The sequence below is a fragment of the Ambystoma mexicanum genome, chromosome 1p (assembly GCF_040938575.1).
Source record: "Ambystoma mexicanum isolate Mex_15411 chromosome 1p, UKY_AmexF1_1, whole genome shotgun sequence".
Lineage (NCBI taxonomy): Eukaryota > Metazoa > Chordata > Amphibia > Caudata > Ambystomatidae > Ambystoma > Ambystoma mexicanum.
The window spans coordinates 1178460930-1178487192 of NC_090921.1; the positions used below are offsets into that span (position 1 = coordinate 1178460930).

General features: G+C 44.4%; 1 protein-coding gene across 1 annotated transcript in view; it reads left to right on the forward strand.

The window, feature by feature from the left end:
* The window catches only part of LOC138451173 (uncharacterized), a 190044-nt gene that overhangs the window by 49921 nt on the left and 113860 nt on the right, over window positions 1-26263 (forward strand). Inside the window, exons 8-12 of the mRNA XM_069604890.1 lie at window positions 1806-3032; window positions 6938-6988; window positions 7791-9011; window positions 16484-17704; window positions 20146-20184. Coding sequence (XP_069460991.1) covers window positions 1806-3032; window positions 6938-6988; window positions 7791-9011; window positions 16484-17704; window positions 20146-20184 — 3759 coding nt within the window. The remainder of the gene's footprint in view (window positions 1-1805; window positions 3033-6937; window positions 6989-7790; window positions 9012-16483; window positions 17705-20145; window positions 20185-26263) is intronic.

Sequence of the window (26263 nt, forward strand, 5' to 3'; positions counted from 1 at the left end):
AGTGATTGCTGTGCACACGTAATCATTGGTCAAACAGTATTCAGGCTAGCAGGGCATCTTGGTATTATTTATGACAGGCAGCCTTACTTTGCAGAGTAACAAGGGCCGTGCGGGGAATCATGTTCACCATTTCACTCTTAGTTGCTGAACAATTCGACCTCATATAAGCTATTATTACTTTTTGTTGATTTATATAGATGTATTATTTGACTGTCTTTTTAGTGTTTTGCTGGTAAACCTGGTTGTATTGACCAAGAAAACCCATGTTGTGAGAGAGGTGGTAGGCTCTGGGGAAAGAAGAACTCTCAAAATGCATGCAATGAAGGCCCACTGGGGGTGGGGCGTAATTGGAGCATTTGGGTTCACCAAGATATAAAAAGAATAGACTCCATTTCAGTGCAAGGGATTGGGGTCACATATGTGTGGTATCAGCACGCATCTGGGAAGTAGGTTGTTCAGCATTGCCGAAACTGAGGCAAATTGCAATTAGCATAACTGCGTCACTGACTAAGGTATGTATGTATATCTGTTTGACCCACAATGTGCCTACCCTCTTTGAAGTCTAAGTCCTGGCACAACATAGATGGTGGATATCAAGCATAGAATTCTTACTCTCAAGGTTAATCACACAAGGTGAATACCGGATACAATGTTCGGACTGTGGCTGCCAAGACTGATCATACTCCGGCGGTTGGGTCCTCCTAGTGCCTGGTCTCACTCTGTCATCATGAACATGTGTAAGAGGGCCTACTTGATGGAGGGAGCTGGCCTGGTGACGTCTGCACTGACCAGCCTTGACATTCCTACACACTTCACCCAGATTCAGTGATTCTGGGTATAGGGAATGACAAGGACATTCTGTGTGGGTCGGTATATGTAGTTTTGGGTGGCCTTTTGCAGAGCGTGCAGTCCTTCGGGAGTTGCCAGGGGGACCCTCTGCATAATGCTTTGGTGAATTGTGAGGGTTTAACTGTGTGTGTTTGTGTGTGTGTGTGTATGTGTGTGTCTGTCTGTGTGTTTGGGTGTGTGCTTGTGATTGTGTGTGCGTCTACAGAAGGAGCATGAAGGGAACATACATTTTCTTTTGTTGCTCTCCGGGCAAATTGGAGCCCAGGTTGTGGGTGATAAAGAACGCTTAATTACTGAGGTCTTGCAGTGATTCACCCGGGTCAAGATAAAGCATGAGGCCCAGGCTTGAAAGCAGAGGCTGGGGTTCCAGGCTGGACATTAAAACATACTCCTTTCCCCTGCAGGGGCCTTGACAGTCAGTCACCCACAGGAGAGAGGCTTGTTTTCTTGCAACACTATGCCTAATGCTGAAATCAACCAATTGCTCGAAATAGTGCCTGGTAGTTTCAATGTTGATGTGAGTCCAATCTGGAAACAAAAATGTCTAGTGTCATAAATCATCTCTGCTTGTAATATTGACGTTTTACTTCCATCGCATGAGGACCTAGCTTTAGAAATGGAAAACATACTTTGTCTAGCACAGGCCCACTTGTGCTATGTATAGCATTTATTCTATTCTCGGTGCAGTGCAGTCCCCCAAACATGATACGCCCACAGTTAGGGACATTTCTGAGGAATATACATAGTCGAACACAGAGATAGGATGTACATGTTTGTGTGTATGTCTCGTTTTAGCTTACATAGACAGAGGGCAGTTAATGCAACACATTTATGGAAGGGATACATAGGATCAGGTTCCAAAGAGACAGCTTTTTTGCAAGTGAAATGTTGGGTGTCTCTGAGGATGCTCAAAAAGTGTTGGGGTAACATGTCCTCTCTCTCTCTCTCTTCTTTAGGTCTTGACCTATCAGGCCCTCTGGGCACGGAGTTTGTCGTCCCTATCCCAACAAACTTAAACCAGGATGAGCCAACAAGGATTGAGTTCATTGTGACGTCTTACTATGATTTGACTCCAATCATTATATCCTGCGGAAAAATCAACTTCTGGAAAGAACTTAACCTTGGAATGGGAGACACTGCCACTGTTACAATTCCCATTCCCAAGGAGCTACTCGGAGTGGTCACCTTTATATGGTCTATTCGCATTACATCAGGAAAAGTAATATCCGTTGTGTGTGTAACGTACAAAGGCAACCGTATAGAAACAACTGAGGCTGTCCCTGCACATGACCTGGGAAACGAGTACTATGTGTTGACACCCTCAGCGGGGGCCGAAGGAGATATCAATGAGATCTCTATAGCAAATGATCAAGAGTCCAACCAACTTGATATCCAGCTGACAGGGTCTGTAAATTTCAAAGGACAGGATTATCCAGCTGGGAGCAAAATCACTCTCACCCTTGAACCACGTCAGGGTGTCTATATCAAAAGCCGAGACGATCTGTCTGGCACCAGAATTTTATTAGGAAGTCCTGCTGTTGTATTTAGTGGATATAGCTCTTTGGGGGGAAAGACGCCTGGACGCCATGTCTGCACACAACTAAAACCAGTGTCTCGCTGGGGGATCTCATTCTTGATCCCATCCATGGCATCGCCAGGACAGTCGGACATTGTATTTGTCATTTCTTACCAAGGAACCGACTTGGATTATCAGATAGGTGAAAGGAGGGAAAGCCAGAAAGTGCAGCCTGGGCAGGTGACAAGAATTGAAATGCCAGAATCCAGCTTTCTCATCATGAAAACCAGCAAACCCGTGCAGGTTGTGTACTACAACACAGGGGCGCAATCAGGCGGAAGGCCATTAAAGCCATTCTTAGTCAGCTATCCAGATCTTAGGGAATATAGCAACATCTATCAAATAACTGGGAATGCGAATTCTGAAAAGAACTATGCGATTTTCACTGTAAAAACCTCAATGGTCTCTCATTTGACCTTTGATGGAAAACCAATGTCAAATACTGAATGGAAATCTATTCCTGAAACTGGCTACTCGTGGGCAAAATACGAATATAGTCCTGGGCCTGACAGTCATACTGCTCTTCTTCACCAATATCCATTTGGAGTTATGCTGGTCGGATACAGTCAAGACAATGTGTTTGCACTTCCTGCAACTAGCAAAGCTGGTAAGGTTTCTCTTCAATGCCTTCTTTTGTTCACTAGCAGTTGGGTGCTGCCTACTGGCTCATTCTCATTGACACGTTTATTTGCATTTCGTGGTTCCATCTAGGAACCCAGACCTCTTAATGAATTCCAGAAACACATGCTACGTGTGGAAGGCTGATATAAATGGGGAACTTAAACACACTCTGAGTGATACCTTGTTGTTAAATGTTGTCTGGCTTGAATTTTGCTCGAATGAATTGTACAAGTCAGCAAAGAGAGGACAATTGAGAAGGGCGGTACTGTATATTCTGCTGTTTGGTGGTGTGTCTGTGCTTGCTTGCATGCATGCGATGTTCAGATTTAGAATAGAGGTTGTTCATGGCTTCAAGTAGCACTCACAGTAAAGCAGGACAGATGTTGGTTCAAAGATTATTTCTGGCCTTCTGTGCCAGAGCCTTAGATCATTGCCAGTGTACCTTGCCCTTGTACGGGTGAGAGTTTGGGGAGGACACACTGTAGAATGTGCAGATGTGCATGCAGTGCGTGTGCCCGATTGGGTTGAGGGCAAACATAGCCAGATGATTGCATAATGTTTGGTGAAGAAAAATGTCAGCCCCTTTACAGCATCTGATATCATCTGGCAAGGCTCATAAGGCCTTGAAGTTTGGCCCCTCAGTGGCTAAAACTCAGGGCCTCATGATCCTTGCCAGATTATATCCCACCGCCTTCCTCTACCCCTTATTCCTATTGGTCCAAGTAGGTCCCTGGCCTGGATCAGACGCGGGGTCCTAGTACATTCAGCTCCTTCTCTCTACGTGAAAGCCATTAATTGGTTCCCTTTTCTCTGTCATTTATTTTCAATGCTGTGCCTATGTGGCCAGTTATTAACACCCTGAAAAATATAAGATTTGTTAAACGCAGGAAAAAAAAACATGAGGTAGACATACAACGGGAAAAAGAGAACGAGGACCCTGAAAAAGCTCCCCCCGGCTTGCTTCTTCCTTAATGTATTAAAGCAAATGCAGCATCTCACTGGGCAACCCACAAGAGCCACATTCTGAAATAACTTTTCCAGGTTCTGAAGTATGCAATAGTGCAAACACATGGGCCACTGACTTTCTAGATATCTGCATCCAGAAAGGCAGGTGCTCTGTTGAATTACCATTCGCAAACACACATCCCTGTGATCTGATCTCCCAAGGTCCACGGAGCTGATTCGCCTTATCTCTTGTCACTTTGCAATCTGTGGCTGAGCCAGATTGATAGACTGAAGCAGGCAGCCAATAGCTTCCTATTGGGGATTGCCAAAGAAACACGTGTTGCTCTGACATTATTCGAACACACTGATTGATACCTCTTTGTTGGTAGCCATCAATTTGTTTTCCACCGACTGACAGTATTGGAACAGCAGATCTTCAAGGAAATGCTTCCTCCTGAATAATAATGCTGCTACGTCCAACTTGCGTTCAGTACTATTAATAATGGGGCTATAGAATATTTAGAAGTGGGTGCCTTCTTTTTTCCAGTTGCCACATACTGCCAGTCAGTTCCAGAGCCAATCTTTAATATGGTGGAGCAACTCAGGGATTGATTTATATCAGTGATCCTACCCATTATGTAGGCAGAGATACTGTGGCATGGAATTTTATATCACCGGCTGTTAGTTCTATGATATCAGATGATATGAATTCCTCTACTCACAGTGTGCACAAGATTGGAGAAGGCCATCTTATATTCCACCCAGACATCTGAGAAAATTGGTTGTGGCTTTCACCCGGTTGGAAATTCCACCAAGTATTCTGAAGGAATCAATAGCCAAGTTACGGTAGTACTATGTGGCTCCCGTCTGTCGTGATGGATACGTCAGCGTTGTATGACCCTGATTCCCGTATGTCACTTCAGGCACCGCTCTTGTCCAGTTTGCACTATTGGAATGCATGTATTTGCTTGGTTCTGTGTGGCGCAAACCTAGCAATGAAGCGTTGAACAACAATGGGATACTCTACAATTCTAGAATAATGTGAAACCCTTTGGAAGCGCAGAATATAGAGGCTATGTTTGGAAGGACTTGTAAAGAAGGCGCACATGGGTTACACTCTGGAGGAACTGTTTAGGCAGGTTAAGGTAGTCTCTCTATCGGTTAATTTGTTGATGAATCCACAGCCATGATCGTGTTGAATCTATAACCCTGTGAGTTTCACACAGTCTGACCTTCCTAACTTCACGGTTGAGTCCCTCTCGTGACATTTCCTGCAGTGAGTGAGGAAGTTAAGCCCACAGAGACCTTAAAGGCAGACACCCACATGTTCCCCTCTTTTTAGTTGCCAATCCTCACATTAGAAGATCCTATATGTGGCAAATCATTAAGCACCGCCTCCTCCTCCTCCTCTCTGGCTTTTTCTAGACCAATCACTCAGAAGACTCTAGAGTGCAACTCCCCCCAAAGAGCCCCCCCTTTTTGAAAGGCTTTAGAAAGGAACTCTCATATTTGTTGTGTGTTTCTCCCCAGGATTCTTCACATCTGTATAGTCAATTACTTCGATTTTCGAAATCTTTAAGGTGGATGTTATCTGGAGAAAACATCCACCAAGCAAAGAAGCACTTACTTGAGGGGGATCCACTACATACAGGAATAGTTGCCAAACTGTTATTCTACAGTGGCCAATAAGAGCCCCACGTGGCTAGATGTGCCGGCCGGCGTAGCACCGAAGTAAGAAAGACATTAGAGCTGTGGAATGGATGTAGGTTGGGGTCCAAAGTGCCATCACCTGCCGGTGCTGAAGCATGGAGACGCCTCACCTCAAGGTACTTAAGGTTGTCAGGATGACAAGGATCCTATTTATGACCCCCATCCAGAAGGTTCTGGTGGAAACAAAAGTGCCTCATTGTAATGTCATGCTTTTTTTTATATAGCAACTGCTAAAGTGCCGTTATATTTTAACAATAGGGTCCGGATGAATAATGTATATATAGTCTAAACATTTATACTCTTATACAAAACAAATCGAACATCTTCAGGAAGCATTTTTTATTCCTCCAATCTAATGCTTGCTTGACCACGGCCTATTCGCACTACTGTAAAATACCCTACTCCAGTTGCCAAACATGTATGTAATTAAACTGTTACAGGTACAAAACCAGGCTTCCAGTATGAGGCACTCCTTGAACAGACGCCTATGCTTTACACCGCCTGGGAAATCTCTAGAGTGGTGCTTAGCGGGGCTTTCTGGGGAAGGGGCACCAGCATCCTAAACCCCTGACACTTTTCACAACCACACCGGATTACTCAGATCCGAACAATCACATAGGATGCATGGCACAAAATCCCAATGGAGTGGATAAGGTTGCCCGTTCTCCTGGAAGGTCCAGCACCCATAGGCGGGTCCAAGCTAAGTACCCACATTCCAAGAAAAGTGCTAAAAACAGCCCCTTTGAAATAGATATTCGACTTCAATTTGGAGACAAGGAACAGGCCATGTTCCACCCATCTATGGCAGTCCTGGTGGCCCAGACTGGTGGATATGTGTGAGATCAAGCATGAGTCCATTATTGCTGTCTCCGCCATGCGTGTATGCATGTGTGTCACCGCGGTCTTACCAAATGAGCTACCTACTTGGGCAGCGGTACTGTGAGCAAGATGGATGCGTGTCTGAGTATGTTTTGTGTTTCCTGCCTCCATTTTCCTGTCTTTAGATCTGCCATTTGTCATAGTTCCTTTTGAAGTGATTGTGATGTATTCTATCTGTACGCCATGGTGCGATTGCCCATCAGAAGGAGAAGCTCAACAGAGAATGACACCTAAGCATGCCATGGGGAAATTCCGTGCTCCATGATAGACTCTCACCTCAGGCCAGGAATTCCCTCAACATGGTCATTATAGTTGTGGTCACTCACGTTATTTCTAATGCTGCTCCTTTCCTTCTAGCGCTGTCGGTTGCGGAGAGCCCTGAGGAGAATGACTTCACAGAGTTCAGCGGTGAGTACATCTCATGCCGACTTTTAACAAGCAAAACCCTTGTGCAGTCAAACAGAAGAGGTGTGTGTGGCCTGGTTCTCAGCATCTTCTTTTTGAAGCACGTGTTCAGATGCATTAGCAGGTCTCCTTCACGTTCACATGCCCTTCTTTCACACACATCTTTAAGCATGTGTGCAAATACCTGGCCATTTCTGGGCATATAATGTCATACTTCAAATTCACATACCTGGTGGGCTTTAAAGCGTGTAATGCACGAGCGGGCCATTCTGCAATGCATCAGGGGGCCATTATGTAATGCACGAGCGGGCCGTTATGGAATGCAGCAGCGGGCCATTATGGAGTGCAGCAGCGGGCAGTGCTGTGAGATGCTGCCGTTCCATTTGCACGTCGATCCCCCGATGCGTTTTCGTGTTTCTTTACAGTTCACAGTGACGTACCCCGAAACATTCTGCCAGGGACCACTTTCGCGCTCGAGGCCTTTCATGCATTAGCACCGACCCGTGGGGGGCAGGGGGGTGTATTTTCAGATCTGACCCACATATGTAGATGCTGTGGGGTCTGTGACAGCCTGGGGTTATGACAAGTTTGCAAATGTATTTCTGTGACCTTCAGAGCAAGAAGTGACCTTTAGGAGTGACCAACCTGTCTTTTCGATAAATGTAATCCTCCTGTCCCAGAATAATATTTCGGGAAAATAAAAAACGTTTTCATTTGGCTATTGTGCTAATATCTTATGTTTTTTGTGAGGGCTCAGTTCAAGGATGACTTTTCTCTTTGACTTTGTTTTTTATTATGGTTTTAGGGACCGAGCCGTTGAATTCCATGGGAAAACATTTCATTATTTCCAGACCAATCAGCAAGGACAAGGAGCCAGTAGTATGGACTTTGATCTTTACTGCTTACTTAGACGGAACACGGGTCACATGCATTTTCGGCAAGGAAAACACCAAAAAAGAGTTCTCCCTCTGGAAGGGACAGACGATCACCATTACAGTGCCAGCTCCTCAAGACCTGGCAGAGCCTGGCACTTTAGGATACGCTAGTGTAATTCAATCAAATAATGTCATTTCACTTGTCACTGTGACACGCCAAGGAAGCCGAGTGGACACCACGGATGTCCTACCATTGCACCTACTTGGGACTAAGTATTTCCTTGTGACCCCTCCTGGTGGGAAAGAAAGTGACAAAGAGTGCACACTTTCTAATTACAAATTGCGTAACAAGGTAGCTGTTTATCCAACTGCGACTGTGAAGTTCCAAGGGAAGGACTACCCAGCAGGAAGCCAGTTCACCATAAACCTCGAACCGTACCAGAATGTTCTCTTACAAAGCAGCAAGGACCTGTCCGGCACCAAAATAGAAGCAAAAAATCCAGTTTCTGTTGTGAGTGGATATAGATGTTCGGGTCCAAACCCTTCATGCAGCCGTGTGTCTACCCAGCTCCTTCCAGTCCTTCTTTGGGGGAAAACATATGTTGTTCCTGCATTGTCTTCCCCCGATAATGTTGGCATTGTCTACATTGTTGCGTCGCAACGCACTCATGTGCAGTACCAACTGGGTGCAATTAGGAAACGGCAGACCTTGGATCCAGGAGAGGTTGTACAGCTAACAGTAAAGCGCCAGGCCCCTCTGTATATCACAGCCAATCATGGAGTCCAGGTGATGCTCTACAGCACGGGTGGCCAAGCAGAAGGCAAGCCTGCAAAGCCCTACATAGTAAACATCTACGACGTTTCAAGATATGACACCACTTACAAAATCACGGCTACTGACAAATTCAGCAAGAATCTAGCAATCCTGACAGTAAAGACATCTGCCGTGCCTAAAATCACTTGGGATGGAAAACCACTGCCAGACCTTGCTTGGAAACCTATCCCAGGATCGAGGTACTCATGGGCAACATATGACTTTGGGAGCGCACCCGACAGCCACACTGTAAAACTGCCCCAAAACCCCTTTGGACTGCTGGTTGTTCGGTTTAGTGATGACACTACAAGCGTATCTCCCGCTCCAGCTATCAGCGGTAAGTCTTTGCTTTGAATGTGTGTGTCTTACACGTTAAGTGAGGATTGGTGTACTACTTCTTCTGTGACCTTTGTGTATAACCAACCCTATTCACAATCCTCCATAGTGACAAAAGGGCAGTTGTGGGTCCAACAACAAAGTCTTTCAGTTTCTTCTCTCGTCTCGCCGAAGCTCAAAGTCAGTCATCATTTCTGCCATTGGTTTTTGCATTTGATGTTTCCTGACGGGAATATTTCATATTGGGCTGTGATAGGCTCTGACTCTGATTCCAGTATTTCTGCTAGCTCAGCAGTTATTTCTTCAAATGTCTGTGGTTACCACGGAGGGGGTCAAAAGTGCCACTCGCACCCCACAACTATCACATATCACCGTCTGTGCCCTGTCACCGGTGTGACTCAACATTTACCTTTGTATAGGAGATTAGAGTGGCTTGAGGAAGGTGTGGTCAACAAAATCAAAAGGCAATATTAATATCCCCAAATTGCATCTAGCAAAACACGTACCATGCAAAACATGTTCATGTTGCGGTTAACCTCAGACAGCTGTCATTGGCTGCTTCAGTGCTCTTCCCATACATTAATGAAAGGGTATTTAAAAAAATCATACTTTTTAAATCCCATATAATCGCAGATGACTACATGAGTAATGATCTGCATTCTGCTTCATTGAACCAATCAATATGCTAAGCAAGTATTCAAACAAAAGACAACTCAAACATCAAACGCACGTGACCTTGAAAAAGGCTACTCCAATGAAGCCCTCCATGGAAATTTGCTTTAAAGCTGATTGCTCCACTCAGCCCTACTTTGCCTGCTCCCCCTGCCCATGCCCCGACACCTTCTAGCCTGGCACACTACCTGTAACCCCTGGGATCATCACCTCTGTGCAGCGCTCAGCTGCCGCTTGATGACTCAGACACACACACACCTCTTCCTAAAGCATTGCATATGGAATAATGAGCCAAGGGAGGTAATAGTACAGGGTTCAGCAACCTTTTGCTCTCCACATGTTGTGGACTACAATTACCATGCGCTCTAGCCAACATGGTCAATGATGAGTCATGATAGGAGCCCTAGTCCGAGGGGGAAACCTTTGTGACCGCGCTCATCGGTATGCTAGCAAGCGGCAGCGTGGCTCTCATCCAGACATTCCCAAGCATTGAGGTCTCCATGGCCATGAGCAAGCTAACTACGTAGTTGAGTGGAAAGCCTTCAAAAAGCTACAACGAATAAACTCCTTGCTCCCTGCTTCTCACATTCAGTGTATCCTTTTCAAGCAAGCACCGTGTGTAATAAATAGACTGATCACAGCACAGCAGTGTGACTACACAGCGTTGTTCGGCAATCAGGTTGACATTTTGACATTTAGTTCAGTTTTTCAATGTTTTCACAACTATTTGTAGAGCACATTTAAATATATATAGAGATGTATATATGTATAGATATATATGTATCTCTATACATACATATCTCTCTCTATATATGGAACAAAACAAAGAAAATATCAATCAAACAACACAATCAAAATAATGGTAATATTAAAAATACACTCTACCCAATTTCATGTGCAAGTGTAAAAATAAACCAGAGCCCGCCCAAGGACCAGCTGTCCTAAAACCTCACTAACCCATTCTTCCATTTGTTTACTCAGGCCTGTTAAGCCTCATCTGCACAACGACACAATGCTGCTGCCACTGCATCACCATTCTGAACCTTTTCTGAAGAAATGTCAAATCATCACGCTTGCATTAGGGAAAGCGGCCAGCGTCCGAGACGCCTAATCTCTTTTGCATCAACCTCATAACGTCCATGGGGCTATTGACATGAATTATGTATTTAGCTGATCCATGCATGTAATAGTACCATCTAGGCATGCCATATACTAAATGTGCTGATATTCAAAACGCAGCCAGGACTGCAGCAAATACTAGATACTGCTAAAGCTTGAGCACAATCCACATGGTGACATGGTTCATAAAATTAAAAAAAAATACTTTAAAAAATGAGTTAAGTTTACAAAAAGTAAGTCTACAAACGGTATAAAAGACAATGTTAAGGAACAAACACTCACTTTATATCACCACAAATTTAACTATGAAACTCAAAGTATATGCACCCACTCCATACCACTACAAATCCAACTTTAGCACTCACTTGAACTATGTTAATGTTGTAACCTGCCTACTATTGAATACATCATCTCATAAACACATGAAACGTCACATGACATTCTAGTGTGCATTTTCATACATATAGTAGTGTACATGTATGAAATGTGCATATTCTGCATGCACTTGTACAGTAAGAGCGTATGGTGTATGAATGCTCAACATAAGAGATTATAGCCGAAGAGCACTTGATATAAGATCGTATCAGTGTATGAGCACATGTCATGAGTGTGTGTGGTATGAGAGTGCTTTGAATGAGAGCATGTGCTGTAAGAGTGTGTGCGATAAGTTGCATAATAATATGTTGCGTAAGAGCAAGTGGCATAAGAGCATGTGCTGCAAGTGTGTGTCATAAGTGTTTGTTGCAAGCTTGTGTCATGCCTGTCATAAGTGTGCACCATAATAGCATGTGTCATAAGAGCATGTGTCATGAAACCATGTGAATATGTACCATGTGTGTAAACATGTGTGGCATAGGAACACGTGGCATAAGAGTCTATGGAGTAATAGCATTTGCTGTAAGGGCATAGGGCGAAAGAGCATGAGTCTTAAATGTATGTGTCATAAATGTCTGTGTTGTAATTGTGTGACATAAGAGATTGTGTCGTAAGATCAGGAGGCATGGGAGCAAGTGGAAGAAGAGTGCATGTTTCTAAGTGTGTGTGTCATAAGTGTGGATGGTGTAAGGCATATGAGTATATCTATATGGAAGGCATATGAATATTATTTAAACCCACATTATCCAACATAATACTTATATGTCATACACTTTCAAATGTATGGCATAGTGTAAAGTCATAAGAAATGCACATGTTCTATGCGCCTCCTTTACATATGAAAACTCATATTAAAGTTCGGTATAAGTTGATGTGAGATTTATACATCTAAGAGGCATGTACGCATTTTACATGTTTTGCAGGTATGCAATTTACATGTCCTATAGATCTCATACACATATGAAAACTCACATCACAGTATGCGCTCACTTTGATGTGAGTTTTCAAACATATAGCAGTGTAAATGTACGAAATGTACCACTTCTACACATAGGTGTGCAGTTTGTATGAAAGATGCATACTCATTCTGTGCATGAATCATTTATAGATACATCTTAAAACTTGAACATCTCAAAATGGGCTGGTTTGATTTTCAAATGTTAAGGTGTAGGTGCATACCAAACATTTCTAAAATGGAAGGTGCCAATGTTAAGATTTTTGGCCCTAAGCATAATTCCTTGTTGGATAATGCCAAACTTAAAGGGGTTCAAAAGGCATTCAAAAATTATTATTTTTTAAAATATGAAGCCACCCTCGAAAAATGGATGCCTCCTATATGTACAATGTGAATTGTTTTCAGAATGTTTCATGGAAGGGTTTAAAAGCAATTAAGAGATGTTTTTTTTTCTTTTCTGAAACTCCATAGACCATTAACTGTGCCATATACTAATCACAGAACAATTAGGGTGGACACCATTTCTTAATCATCACGGTGGGGGGAAGGGTTTTCTGCTACTGTTGATCAGAGCCTTTACTGGCATTGTTTGTTTGTTTATTTGATAATGCGCACCGAGCCCTTGGGCAGCTGGGCGCAGCAGTAAAAGAATGCTCGAAAATTAGTTACAGTGCCTGTCAAAATTTAGTACATACATGTGATTACAAAGTAGATTACAATACAAAATACAGTACAGTTGATTGTTATAATGTAATGTGGATACAGTGAGGTAGGGTAGTCATTTACTGTTCACGGAGCATTAGGGGGTGTGCCGGATGGAAGTCAGTCTAGCACGACGTAAGTTAGTGAGAGCCTATGGTTGCAACAATGAGTAAGAAGATACGTAAGTCACAGGTACTTTGACAAAAGTTCTTAGACAGTGAAGAGGTTATGGATCGTTCGCGCGATGCCATTTGATAGCATTGATTCTAAATCTAACGTACGGTAAGGGGCGTCTGAGGTCAAGAGGGAGTGTGTTCCATGCTTGAGCAGCTTTAACTGGGAAGCTGGTTCCTCCAGCCGTGGTAAGTTTGAATCTGGGAATGTCAAGCAGAAAGGTATTGGCAGATCTCAGGGGTCCGGAGGTGAATTTCCTGGTAATTTTTTCCGATAGGTAGGGAGGTGCTGGAGTGTTGAGACATTTGGAGGTGAGGGATACAGTTTTGAGGAGGATTCTGTCCTTTATTTTTAACCAATGGGCTTCCTTCCTGAATTTAGAGATATGCTCTCTGTGAGGGATGTTCAAAGCTGCTCTTAGAGCGTTGTTTTGCAATCTTTGGAGTTTGTCTGTAACATACTTGTTGGCTCCTGAGTACAGGGCGTTGCAGTAGTCTAATTTGTACATGATAAGAGCATTGGCCAGGGTAATGCAACTGGCATTAGACAGGAATGGTCTGACAGCTCTGATTAATTTACAAGTGTAGGCAGTGGTGGAGGAGAGAGAGTTAACTTGTTTTTTTAGGTTAAGAGAGAAGTCCAGGTAAAATCCTAACGTTTTTACCTCCGGCATAACCTTAATGATGTTATTATCAATGATAAAAGATGTGTACTTAGGGGTTCGTTTTTTTAGGTTAGATTCAGATCCGAGGCGTAAGATCTCGGTTTTATCATCGTTCAGGCAGAGGCCGTGGGTTGCCATCCATGCCTGAATGAGGATGTATATTTTGTTCACCAGAGCCAGGTCCTCCTCATAGTTGCCTGAAAGGGGTATGAGGATCTGGGTGCCATCTGCATAATTAGTGTAGGTGACACCCAGTCTATCCAACTTGTCAAATAGTGGCGTGGTGATGATGTTATACATAGTGGGTAAAACGCAGGATCCCTGTGGGACTCCACATGTTATTTGGATGGGATCGGCACAAGATGATGTAGAGAAAACTCTCATAGTCCGGTTGGCTAAGAAGGATTGAACCCACGCAATGGCTTCTCCTGTAAAGTTGGCAGTGAGTCTTAGGTAGCTACATAAGACTGTGTGGTCCACCAGGTCAAAGGCTGCTGACAAGTCCAGCAGTAGTATCAGGGCAGTTTTGCCATGTCATTGGGCCTCATTACGACTCAGGCGGTAAGGGTTTTACGGCGGCGTAAACAGCGCCGACCCTTACCGCCTGAGTACGAGGTCCCTTAGCGCCATGGCGGACTTAACACCTGCTTTTAGCAGGTGTTAAAATCCATGGCGCTAAGGGACCATGGAGTTAATTACGCCACCGTAATTTACGGTGGCGTAATTAACGCCTTCCCCACTCCTATTGTGCCCTATGGGGCAAAAATGGGAATGGGGAAGGGTAAATGGGGATTGGGACTTACCGCCCCGCCAAGGTCGGAATGGGGCGGTAAGTCCGCCAACCACCATGGCGTAAACATAGTTTACGCCATGGTGGTAAAGTCAAGGCCCAGGCAGTAACTTACCGCCTGGGTCGTAATGAGGCCCATTGTCATGGGCAGAGCACACTAAAGGCTATCTTAAAGCATGTTCCATTTTCATTGTTCCCACCCTTTGGCCTTCCCCTTTGCCACACAACAGCAAATTGGAGGTTGCTGAGAGTAAAGGGGGCCACAGGTGGAAACGCCCATGCTTTTGTTCATTCTCTAACCACCCATGAGACAGAAGGGGCAAAGTATCGGATACATCTAAGAAAGATTAAATCGCCATCACTTGTAATTTTTCCCATCATACCCGCAACCCCTGTGGGTTCTGGCCACATCAGTGAAAGACTTGTCTCAGCCATTCTATTCGTATGTGACAGAGCTGAAGGAAATATTATGCGGCAGCGCCTACCATCCCAACCACCACCTTGCTTTAGAGTGCCGCTGCCAGAGAGTTCTGCTGTTGAGTCGGGCTCTGTGAGTGCATGCTGTTGGTGGTATCATTCTGTGGCGGGTGGTGGATAACCCCGGCTCCCAACCCATTGTTCCTTGGGAAACGAGGTTCCTGGCTGCATGTACTGGAAGTAATGGAGGAATCCCCTTTCCCAGAGAAAGAAGGTTAGTGATGCTGAGGGAATAGAAACTAAAAGACAAGACGGGCAATTGTTTGTTAAAACGACCGATGGACTTGCTCTGCTAATTCTGCATAATAGAATCACTATGTTATCTGGCCTTAGTGGCCTTGATGTAGTCTGGCTTTACCTTTGTAATTGGGGCATGATTACATCTGGTCTTGTTAAGCATAATGAAGTCGAGTCTTGCGATCCTAACTGGCATTAATGGATCTTCTGTGCTATGTTAATTGATCAATGTTTCCGAACTGGGGATACTGGTATCAGCTCTTGCTATGCTGCCCATGCACAATGGAATCATTCCTTTTCATGTTCATTGGGCATCATCGAATTATGCATTTTTGTGCCCGCTGGGGGGTACTGATACTAGTCTTGATATGGTAATGGGGCATAATGAAATCAGCCCTAACTAGAATAAATTTGCATAATGGAATTGGCCACGCCTGTGCTAGCCTCAGATAATGGAACCCGGTTTATCTATGCTAGCTGGACAAAATGAAACCTTTGCCCATGCTATTTCACCTAATCATCATTGGTTGAAGCTTAGCTATGCCAACATGGCATAAAGGAATCAGACCTCTCTAGATATAATAAGGTAAGACGTAAAGGACTATGTCTGTGCTGTGTTAACTATGGATGATGGAATCTTGCATTGCTGTTCCAACAAGGGCTGTGCAATCAGGTCTTGTTATCGTACGTAAGCGGAAAGGAGTCTGGTCTTACTGTACTACATGGCAAAAATGAAACCAGACCCTGTTGTACCAAGTGGACCTTGGAATTAGGCCTTACTATGCTAACTGGGCATATTGACATCATGCATAGATGTTCAAACAATGCAAAATGGCTTTGCTGTCCTAACTGGGCTAAAGGTATCAGAACTATTGTGCTAATTAGGTCTATAGTCTAGCTTGTTGTACATGCTGTGACATTTGTATCGTCAGAGCACTGATTCCACAAATGTCAGAACTTTGTGTGTCTCTTTACTATTTCACATAATTCAATAATTCAGCTGGAGCACTGTATTTGCATTCCCAACACGTGAACAACTGGATGTATACAGGAGAGATTGGAGACAGAGGATTGTATATTGTGGTCATAGGCATAATGTAGTCACCTAGGCAGGCAGTTGCATCTGTAAGCACTGCTTGAAGAGCTACCCAAATTAATGTTAACCCACCAGGTCAATCTGAATGTATTGTTATCATCTGGTACAGTGAGATTAATTGCTTGATTTGGTAAATGCCACGGTACATTTGCAAATGTGACACTGTGTGACTTTGTGACTACATCTGTTTTATTTTTCCTTCACTCTTTCAGATCTCGAACTCTCAGTTCCCTTTGGAAAGGACTTTATCATTCCTTGTCCGCGCAACTTAAACCAGAATGAGCCAACTAGGATAGTAATCTTCATTACTGCTTATGATGCCCCTACAACGGTCTATGTCTTGCTTGATAAGGCTAACATCTGGAAACCACTCACCATAGAGAAGGGAAAGACAGCGAGCATAGCAATCGACATTCCCAAGGAGCTGCTTGGACTGGTCTCCTCAGCTATCATACTGCAAGCAGATAATCCAGTATCTGCCGTGACAGTAACCTACAAGGGCAAACGTGTGATAACCAGCAGAATCCTTCCTATGAATGAATTGGGAGTGGAATATTACGTGATCACCCCATCTAGGACATCAAAGGGTGGTTACGAAGAGGTTACTATCACAAACTACGACAGTCCGAACCCGGTTGAGATCTACGCAAATGTAACATTCACTTTCGAAGAAAAGAGTTATCCACCAGGAAGCAAATTGACCCTAACAATGGAGCCTTCCCAATCAGTCACCCTACAGAGCAAAGACCCCTTGTCTGGATGCAGGGTTGTATCCACATACCGTGTTGCTATAGTGGCTGAATACAGCTGTTCTGAGACCGACACTGTATGTCAAGAACTCCCCACCCAGCTCCTTCCTGTGTCCCAATGGGGAAAAGCATACATTGTTCCAGCCATGCCATTCCCAGGAAAGTTGGATACTGTGTATGTTATTGCTGCAGAAGACACTGATGTAAAATATCAATTGGGCGAAAGGAGGAAGAGGGTGACCCTGGTGGCTGGGCAATGTCACAACATTGAAATAAAAGATCACAACACTCTTGTCATTGCAGCCAATAATCCAGTGATGGCGCTGTATCACAGCTCAGGGGGGCAGATGGCAGACAGGCAATTCCAGCCCTACCTCACCACCATTCCCGATGTCAGTAAATATGGAACCACCTACGAAATAACTAGCCAGCCTGGCACTGACAAGAATTTCGCAGTTTTCATAGCAAAGACAAATTCGGTGCATGATATCACCTTTGATTCAGAGCCATATGCAAATGCAGTGTGGCGACCCATTAAAGGAACCGAGTACGCGTGGAGCCAGTACGATTATAGCAGCAAGCCTGGCAGACACATTGTGGAGCTCCCCCATAGGCCGTTTGGTGTCTTAAATGTCGGCTACAGTGACCAGAGCGCTTCTGCCTATTTTGCAGTACCAACCAGTGGTAAGTCGAGATTTGGTGTAACACCTTCTCATGTTCACTATCTAGATTGTGAGTTCCGGCGAGTACATGACACTGGCAATAATGCATGCAGCTCTGGGTCAATCATGGAATGCAAGTGTGCCGATAGTTTACAGGCAACACGTTCTCAGGCATTGGGTGCATACTGCTGCCACATGCTCAACAGACACATTGTGGTTAATGTATGCTTGCCTTAAGCAAAAGGCAATACCTGTAAACACCTGGAATTACTATAAATCAGGAGGATCCAAATTAAATCCCTTTAATGTTTTCAGGACGGTCACACAAAATACATTTAAATAGATTGGATCTAAATGTGAGTTATTTACATAGTGGTTATCTAGAAAACCTGGTGGTATGTGTGCCAGCTATAGATGTTCTCTTCTAAATGCGTGGTATTCTGCATCAGAATCAGTTTGATGTGCTCGACAGGGCTAAAACGCGTGGGGTCGAGCATTGGGGCAGTGACATCACGCTACGTCAAAGTGAAATATGCACAATTAATTCAGGCTTCTCACACGACAGAATAGCATTTGCTAAAAGAACATATTTTCATGTGACCTTGCTGCTTGCTACTTAATAATACACCTTTTAAATCTAGAAACTGTAACAAAACATGTCCTCTATAGTAAGATGTCAAAAGTAGACTTGGGTTTAAGTGTCTCCTTTCTGAGGCGCGAGGCCAGAGTTCGATTCCTTTCCAAGGTTCGATTCTCCACCGAAGCACGTTACTATTTAAACATTTTGTTTTTGTTTTACTTAAACACACAGGGGTCAGCGTACAACCTCTCAAAATAAGTGGGCGACACCATCCACCCACGTGGTCCCTCGACTTGAGGACTGGTGCAGGGTAGTTTTCAGGATGCCTGATTCATTTAGTGGATTTGAGGCTTGACACTTTAGTGACATTTGGTCCTACAGAAACAATGACTTGAATGAGAATCAGTTCTCACCTCTTAGCAGATCAAGAGTCTAAGTTAAATACACTTTCACATGCAAAGTGTCAGTGGGCTGAATATTGACAACACCTAAATGTACACTTCGAAACTGTAAATATCAAGAAACAACGATGACAACAGAAGGCCTACGTAGAAAAAGTTATTTGAATTATTTTGGGAAATAATTTCCAACTTAAAGAAAATAAATCATAAATATTTATTAGGATCTGAAAAGCCCCTTACATGTGTGAAACAACACAAGTTTAATACACAGAGTAAACATGTCGAGCGAAGTAAAGGGGGTAGTATATCTTGTATCTTTATAAGCTATCACTACTACAACAATGGGCCTCATTTTCATGGACACAGGCAATACGTCCAAAGGATAACAATCGTATGCGCCCATGCGGCCCGGGGACCCTCAAGCTGGATTGTCCTGAATATCCACATCAGGGAATCCAGGCAGACCCCGGGGTTCTGTGTCCGAATATTTCCATGCAGATCTTGCGGCCAGGTCAATGCCACACATGCATGCACTTTGAGATCGCTAATGGTAGCAGTCATGTAAATACATGGCGGCTGCCAATATAGCGATCCCTATGAACTGCGCCTGCTCTTTCCAACCACAAAAGAGCAGGCTGAATCAGCACGGATCCCTAACTCTCTGCCCACATCAAAATGATGTTTACGGGAGAGACCAGGGGGCGTCGGCACGGAGCAGGCGAACACACGGGACAGATTTGCCTCCCTGTGACCACTTTTGGGATTTCCCGCTTGTGTGTCCTTTTCCAATATGAACACAATCATGGCCTCCAGCTACAAATCAATCTAAAGTGCCAAACACCCACTCCTAAAAACAGATGAGACAAATCCAGTCAAACAGATCTATTTATCTATTCCAGATTTGGTCAACATCTCCTCTTTCTCCCTTGCAGCATGCTTGACACTTTCTGTAATAACCTGGGTCTGAGGGGAGACCCTTTCAATCAACTCCTATGTCTAAGATGATTTTAAGTTGTGAACATTATTTTGTTCACTACACTCGTATCTTTTTGCAACCATAACCCGGAAAACTCTGCCCATTTTATAACTAAGTCTCTGCTCTCATGGTCACTTCTCGCTAATCCTTTGGGGCGGGGTGTACACAGAAATGGCATTCGACATAGAAGTAAAAGGAGTGAAGATAACTCTCCAGGGTGTAATGCCATTATCTGGATGCCAAGCCTGACTGCAGTCATTTTAATGCTACAAAAGTAAACATTTTAAGGATGTTTTTTGCTTTACGGTCCTAGCCCTCATTCCCATCAAACCCAGCATTTAAGGTTTTTAATACCTCTATTCGCTTTTTTTAGTCTGTTTCATTTTTAAAAAGTGGCATTGTAAAATTGTTAAAACTAGAGATCAGACTCTCCTGCAATGCTTATGATTTCATATGTTTTATGAATGTGAATGAACATCATATTGATTACTTTTGTCTTGTTTTAGCTCTAACGTTTGAACCGGCTCCAGAAGAGTTGCCCGTCGGTGAGTATTTAACTACAGCTACAATTTCAAAAGTAACATACATCTATATAGAAAACATTAATAAGAATGCATATCATGCCTTATTCATTCATCACTGTCAGGGGTGCCCTCTGTACCAAGGACCCTGTTCTCAAGCTGAATTTTAAAGTCAATGCACAAAGGTCTGACTTCAAGGTCAGAATAAAGTCCCCTTAGGCTGTTTTTAAAGACAGCTCCATTTACGTCCCAAAAACACATGGCTTGTGTTGAACGGAATGGGTTGAGTATTCCCTTCTCATGTCTAATCCAGTACATTGAAATACAAATATCGTAATACAAATAAGTACTGAAAATGGGAGGTAACAAATTGCAGGACGTGGAACAATATCTAAAGAATTTAAATCCGAGGCCTCAAATTAGAATGTGCTACTTACCTATGACTTAGGTGGCCTGGAATTGGTAGTGTTAATGGATTCACAGGGTTTCTTGACTAGTCCCCAACATCAGGAAAGGAATCCTTTGCAGTTTCCAATAACGCAGTCGTTTTGTATCCTATCCAGCATTTCAGGCTTTTCCAAGTATGAGGGGCATCTAAGTTCTTCCTCCGCTAGCCATCTTAGATTCCATGAACATGCTAATGTGCACTAAGGACTTCCGGAATCAGTGGGACGCAGTGTGAGCCACACGTATAACTTCACATCTGTATTGATTCAGCCTTGAGAAAGACTATGATGGGTCAAAACAGGTGTCGGCTGACCTACTTAAATCACCAATTAAATCCTATATATGAAGAACCAGAAAAACATTACCTTCCTTATTATCAGCACAAGCTTGACAGAGCTCGACCATCACATGTTTAACTAGGAAGTATGTCTAGGCCAGGAAACCCCCTTTACAGATGATCTATTCTTTGCTCTTCTGTACTGGATTTTCATATATGCACAGGCTTTGTTGAAAAAAGTACTGAGCAGTCAAAATTCAGCTATTGGCCTAGCTGACCTGTGACCTGCTTTCTTGATCAAGATATGGTCTAGTCCACAGTATCAGTTATTACTCCTCAGATGTATCTAATGGATTTCAAAATCACAACTAAAACAAAGTTCAGGTTTTGACCACACTCCAACTTTTTTAATATCCAAAGGTTTACTTGTTTGCCAGCAGGGCACATCTTATAAACCATGTCACTAAAAGCCTTGCCTTGGGGCTCTAACTGTCAGTGAAGGCTGCATCCCAATATTCTCTTTGTGATGTGTACACACCAGGTCCTGGTCAAGGACTGATGAACTAGCCGTACCACAGCAATTCCCAGGTGAGTATGCCGTTATTTCTACCTGCACAAGTTCTAACAGAGTTAGAACCCTTGCCAGCATGCATTGCCAGCATGCTCTATTGTGTGCTACTTGATCCATTAGAGGACCCTCTTTAGCTCAGAACTACTAAATTGGGCATTGGAAACCTAGCACACGATAGAGTTCTCTGGTTAAGGGTCTAATCCTTCAGTAAAGCCACAGGGGCTACTTTTCGTTTCATGGAATTTGCTATGACGCTTCTTAGCTGACCTGCCTTTCGTTGCAGGGAACAGTTATGTAAAGCAGCTCCCTAAACCTTGCTGGGACAGTTCTTCATTTTCTCTGACGTTATTCTAAGTCAGAAATATCTGGTTATTACATCTCATATCCTTTTACCCTTTCTACTGGATGCACATCTGTTTCTGGTTTCGTTGATGGATTCTGGAATAATGCAAGCAGTCAAAATGTCTGTTTAGTATGGAAATCTGAAAACACGTTAGGCGTGAATCTGATTTAGAATGGTAGCGTGAGTTTGTATTTTGTAGCTAATGCCCCCAAACACAGATGGCTTGCATACAGGTCAAATTCGGAAGAAGAATCCATCGTCTTGGCTATCACACATAACGTTTCAAAACAGGAACCAAAAAATTAATTGAAGTGAATTGGTATTTTGTTTCTATCTAATGAAAAGAAGTACACTGCACTTAAAATGGAATTGGCTCAAAAGATCCAATGACAAGGGTATTTACGATCAATACCAAAAAGTAGTCTCGTTACCAAATACAATAGCACATCTATTCTGGGTACCTCCAAGAATATCAGCACTCAATATAAGAAGCTGAGTGGGCGTTTCTAGGAAAGAATCTGAATTAGTTGTGTGATGTGTTGCGGTGTGCCCGTTGCTTAGAATAACCCCCAAAGTACACCAAGTAAACATACAACGATAGAAGTGGATGTTGACAGCAAGGATGATAAGCTAGCCATTGGTGGAATGGCAGAGGATCAGTGTTCCAGCAGTCTGGAACATGTCTGCGGCATGTTTGGCACTATTCAAAACCAATATTAAATACACAATGCATGCATATCAGTATTTCATAAGATCTGTGCAGAGAAACTGAATGTCCACTCTTGGCATCAGCAATGTGACGTATTTTGGCCTAATTTGAAGGGAATTTGAAATTGGACAACTATTGTCTGTTCAGTTTTGTATATGAATGTCTCAGTCAGACTATACTGCTAAAAAGTGTATCTTACTTTTGTTACCTACTGTGTATATGTTATGTTACAGAGCAGTCTGTCCAGATCAACTGAAATGCAATCCTTTGTTTGTGTACTATAAACTTACCTTTACTTAGTATCCTGTGAATTGAATTAATTGAGTCTCACGCCTTTTACACATTGAAGTGTGGGAAGTTGAATTTATTTTCAATGTGAATGACACAACGTAATGGCACCTAGGCCAGCCTGTTACTTCTGAACCCAGCCGAAATCTGTGTTCACTGTGGACCTACAGCGTGAGAGGTCTGGGTATACCTGGAGCACCATTCTAAAACTTTAATACTTGATCAAGCTGACCCCTTTTCTTTGAACGTTTTGAAAATGTGTCCTACTGAACTAGTATTCCCACAAGGGAGTCTTCTAGTCTCAGCCAGGCTGAATCACCAGTTGGGATTTTATCCCCATTAGGAGTGCAGCACAGGGTTACCGACTGGCAGCAGTCTGTGCATGTTTTGTTCCTCAGTATTTTGAATCTCGAGTGGCCTCGAGCTTCACCCTGCTGCACCTGAAATAGCACATACTTGTTTTACACACTTAACATAAGACCCCTTGGGGTCTATTTACCTTGGATTACCCCTGATTATTACCAGTAGTGCCTCCCACCAACTTTCTTTTTCTTCACATATTTTGGCCTGCAATGACTGACAGACGAGCTGAAAGTACAGATCTGTATGCCTTCAGCCCACTACTGCTATCACACTTCAGCATCCACACATTCACAAAGCGATCCTCCCCAGCCCAGTGGTCAACCAGTGCTGTCACACGGTGTGGTGACACCTGGCGGAAAAACATTGGAGGTGACCAATAATTTTTGAACTGGGCCCGCGGCCCCACAAACAAGAGGTGCGAGAACTCTCTTTGTGAGTTTATCTGTGGAGGAGCTCGAATATGCTTAGCCTGCAGTGTGTTCTACTCGGGTAGTGGCACCAGACGTCACCTGCTCATGGGACATCTCTCTCTCTCTCTCTCTCTCTCTCTCTCTCTCTCTCTCTCTCTCTCTCTCTCTCTCTCTCTCAGCAGCTCTGACTTTAGCCAGCAGGCAGCACCCTGGGCATTCAGCTCGCCAAGCCCGCAGATTACCGCTTTGGGGGGCTCCGCGTCGAGCACACGTACGTACGCGCGTAATACCGACTTGATGTCGGTGTTAAGCGGCCTTTAGCCACCACCCTCTTCTGTGTGCATCATATCATATGTACACTGAGGTAAGTGATAGGTGGCACCGCACCTGTCACTTCGCTCCGTGCGTTTATATAATATGATGTGTGCTATAACAGTCATGTGTGCTATAGCAGTCAGCGGTCGTGAAGGATAATCATTGCTATGGCAGAAATCAGGCACTGGCACGCACTCCGCCCCATGGACGCACGGCCTCCAGCACCTATGGCCTCTTTTCTTGGGGGAAGGCTACAAACAATGTATTGGCCACAGCAGCTGCCTGTTCACTATCAAACCATGTTTGCCTGATGCTTCATTATATTTATGAATGACTGGGGATGGGGAACATACATTAGTCTGACACCCAGATCCAGCCTGGGTGGGTTTAGTTCACATTGCATTCTGCCCATTGCTTTGGGGCTCGCGCCAGAGCGTTGTGGGGGAGGCGGGGGGGAATCATAGGAAAACGCACGTGCCCTACTGCGCTGCATTCAACTGCATAAAAAGCGACCTGCAATGCTGGGGCTGAGGCCTGAGGCTCAGCCCAGCATCCGCTTGCTCAGCCAAGAAGATGGAGTAAGAAGACATCTGGCGGCCCTCTGCTAGGTGGCGGCCCTCTGCTAGGTGGCAGCCCTCTGCTAGGTGGAGGCCCTCTGCTAGGTGGCGGCCCTCTGCTAGGTGGCGGCCCTCTGTTAGGTGGCGGCCCTCTGCTAGGTGGAGGCCCTCTGCTAGGTGGCGGCCCTCTGCTAGGTGGCGGCCCTCTGCTAGGTGGAGGCCCTCTGCTAGGTGGCGGCCCTCTGCTAGGTGGAGGCCCTCTGCTAGGTGGCGGCCCTCTGCTAGGTGGCGGCCCTCTGCTAGGTGGCGGCCCTCTGCTAGGTGGAGGCCCTCTGCTAGGTGGAGGCCCTCTGCTAGGTGGCAGCCCTCTGCTAGGTGGCAGCCCTCTGCTATTCTGACCTGAGCTGGTCCCTGCCACTGCCACCGACAGTCCCCTGCAGCAGGATATAGTGCCTCCCTCACCCCTTCCTAGCCTGCTTTTAGCTGACTGCTGCCACCACCAGTGCCCATGTACACATTCTCTCGCCAGTCGACTCACTTGCCAGTCACCGTCGGAAGCAACACGACCGTCGCCTTGGGCCACCCGTGACCGCATCAGTAATTTTTGTCACTTTAATATTCTGCACTGCACTGTAACAGTTTCTAGGACAGTACTGGGGTGCACAGAGTTATACTAGCCTTTTCCTTTGTTTTGATGGAGTATTACTCATTCAAGTGAATATTATGGGTAGCCTCACACTGGTTGCTAGCCCAAGCCGCGGCTGTAGTAATGAACAGATGAAAGGGATCCTCTGTATTATTTTCTCGCAGTGCTTATTCGTGGCTTGCTCCCTGACTGGAATAGCAGTTTCCCTATGCCGCTCTGGAGTCCCCACTATCTTGCTAAATATTCCATGGCGCAATTAACGAGGTGTACGCAAACATGCACAACAAGAAACACGCGCAGATTAAAACAAAACAATGGAGTGAATTAGTGCAGTGGAATACCACTAAATGCCCACATAGTTCGTGGGCCCTTCTTAAAAGAGGGACTGACTGCCTTCTCTTCTGTGTAATTAATTCGCTTTGCAATTCCAAGCATTTCTTTCCGCTCAGTTTTGCTAACTCCGTTTTCAAAAGGAGAGCTTTCAGAGCAGCTCTGTCAGCAGGAGGGAGAGCTTGCAGAATAAGCAACCCTCAAGCGTCTACCGTGGCCTAACCTTGAGAAAGGAGATGTCAACCCTTCTCTTGCAAGCAGGGCATGTGTGTTTTTTAAAACAATGTTTCGAGTGGGTCACAGCCCTCCTGAGGGGCGGGTAGTGGCTATCAAGGACGTCATTAGGGCCTTTCAGCTTTTTTAAAATGTCAGTCAGCAATCTTGTAAAACGGCAACATACTCCTTTCCATATTTTTTTTCTGGTGCTTAAAATGTGCACTTTGCAGCGCTCACATAACAAGCTGTGTTTTCTCTATACAGAAGTGTTATCACCTCATTGCCTTCTAACACTGGTTCCTCCACATCAGCCACTTGCTGAGAGAGAAGGCCATTTATGCCCTGATCCATGGAATTATTTGCATGTAAAACGGGGGTTTGCGTGCCATTCTGCCCGCAAACCCCCTCCGTCAAACAGGGATTTGAGTGCAGAAAGGCACGCAAATCCCTGTTTTACATGCAAATAATTCCGTGAGTCGGGCCTTGGTGTTTAAGCTCCCTGTTGGCTGGCAGTCACATGATAATCGGCAGATATTAACCTTATCTGTGTTGCCATTGTAATGTATGCACCCCGTGGGTGCCGCAGACTGGGCCCACAGCCTACACAGCCTACAGCTAGGCATGATGGCCG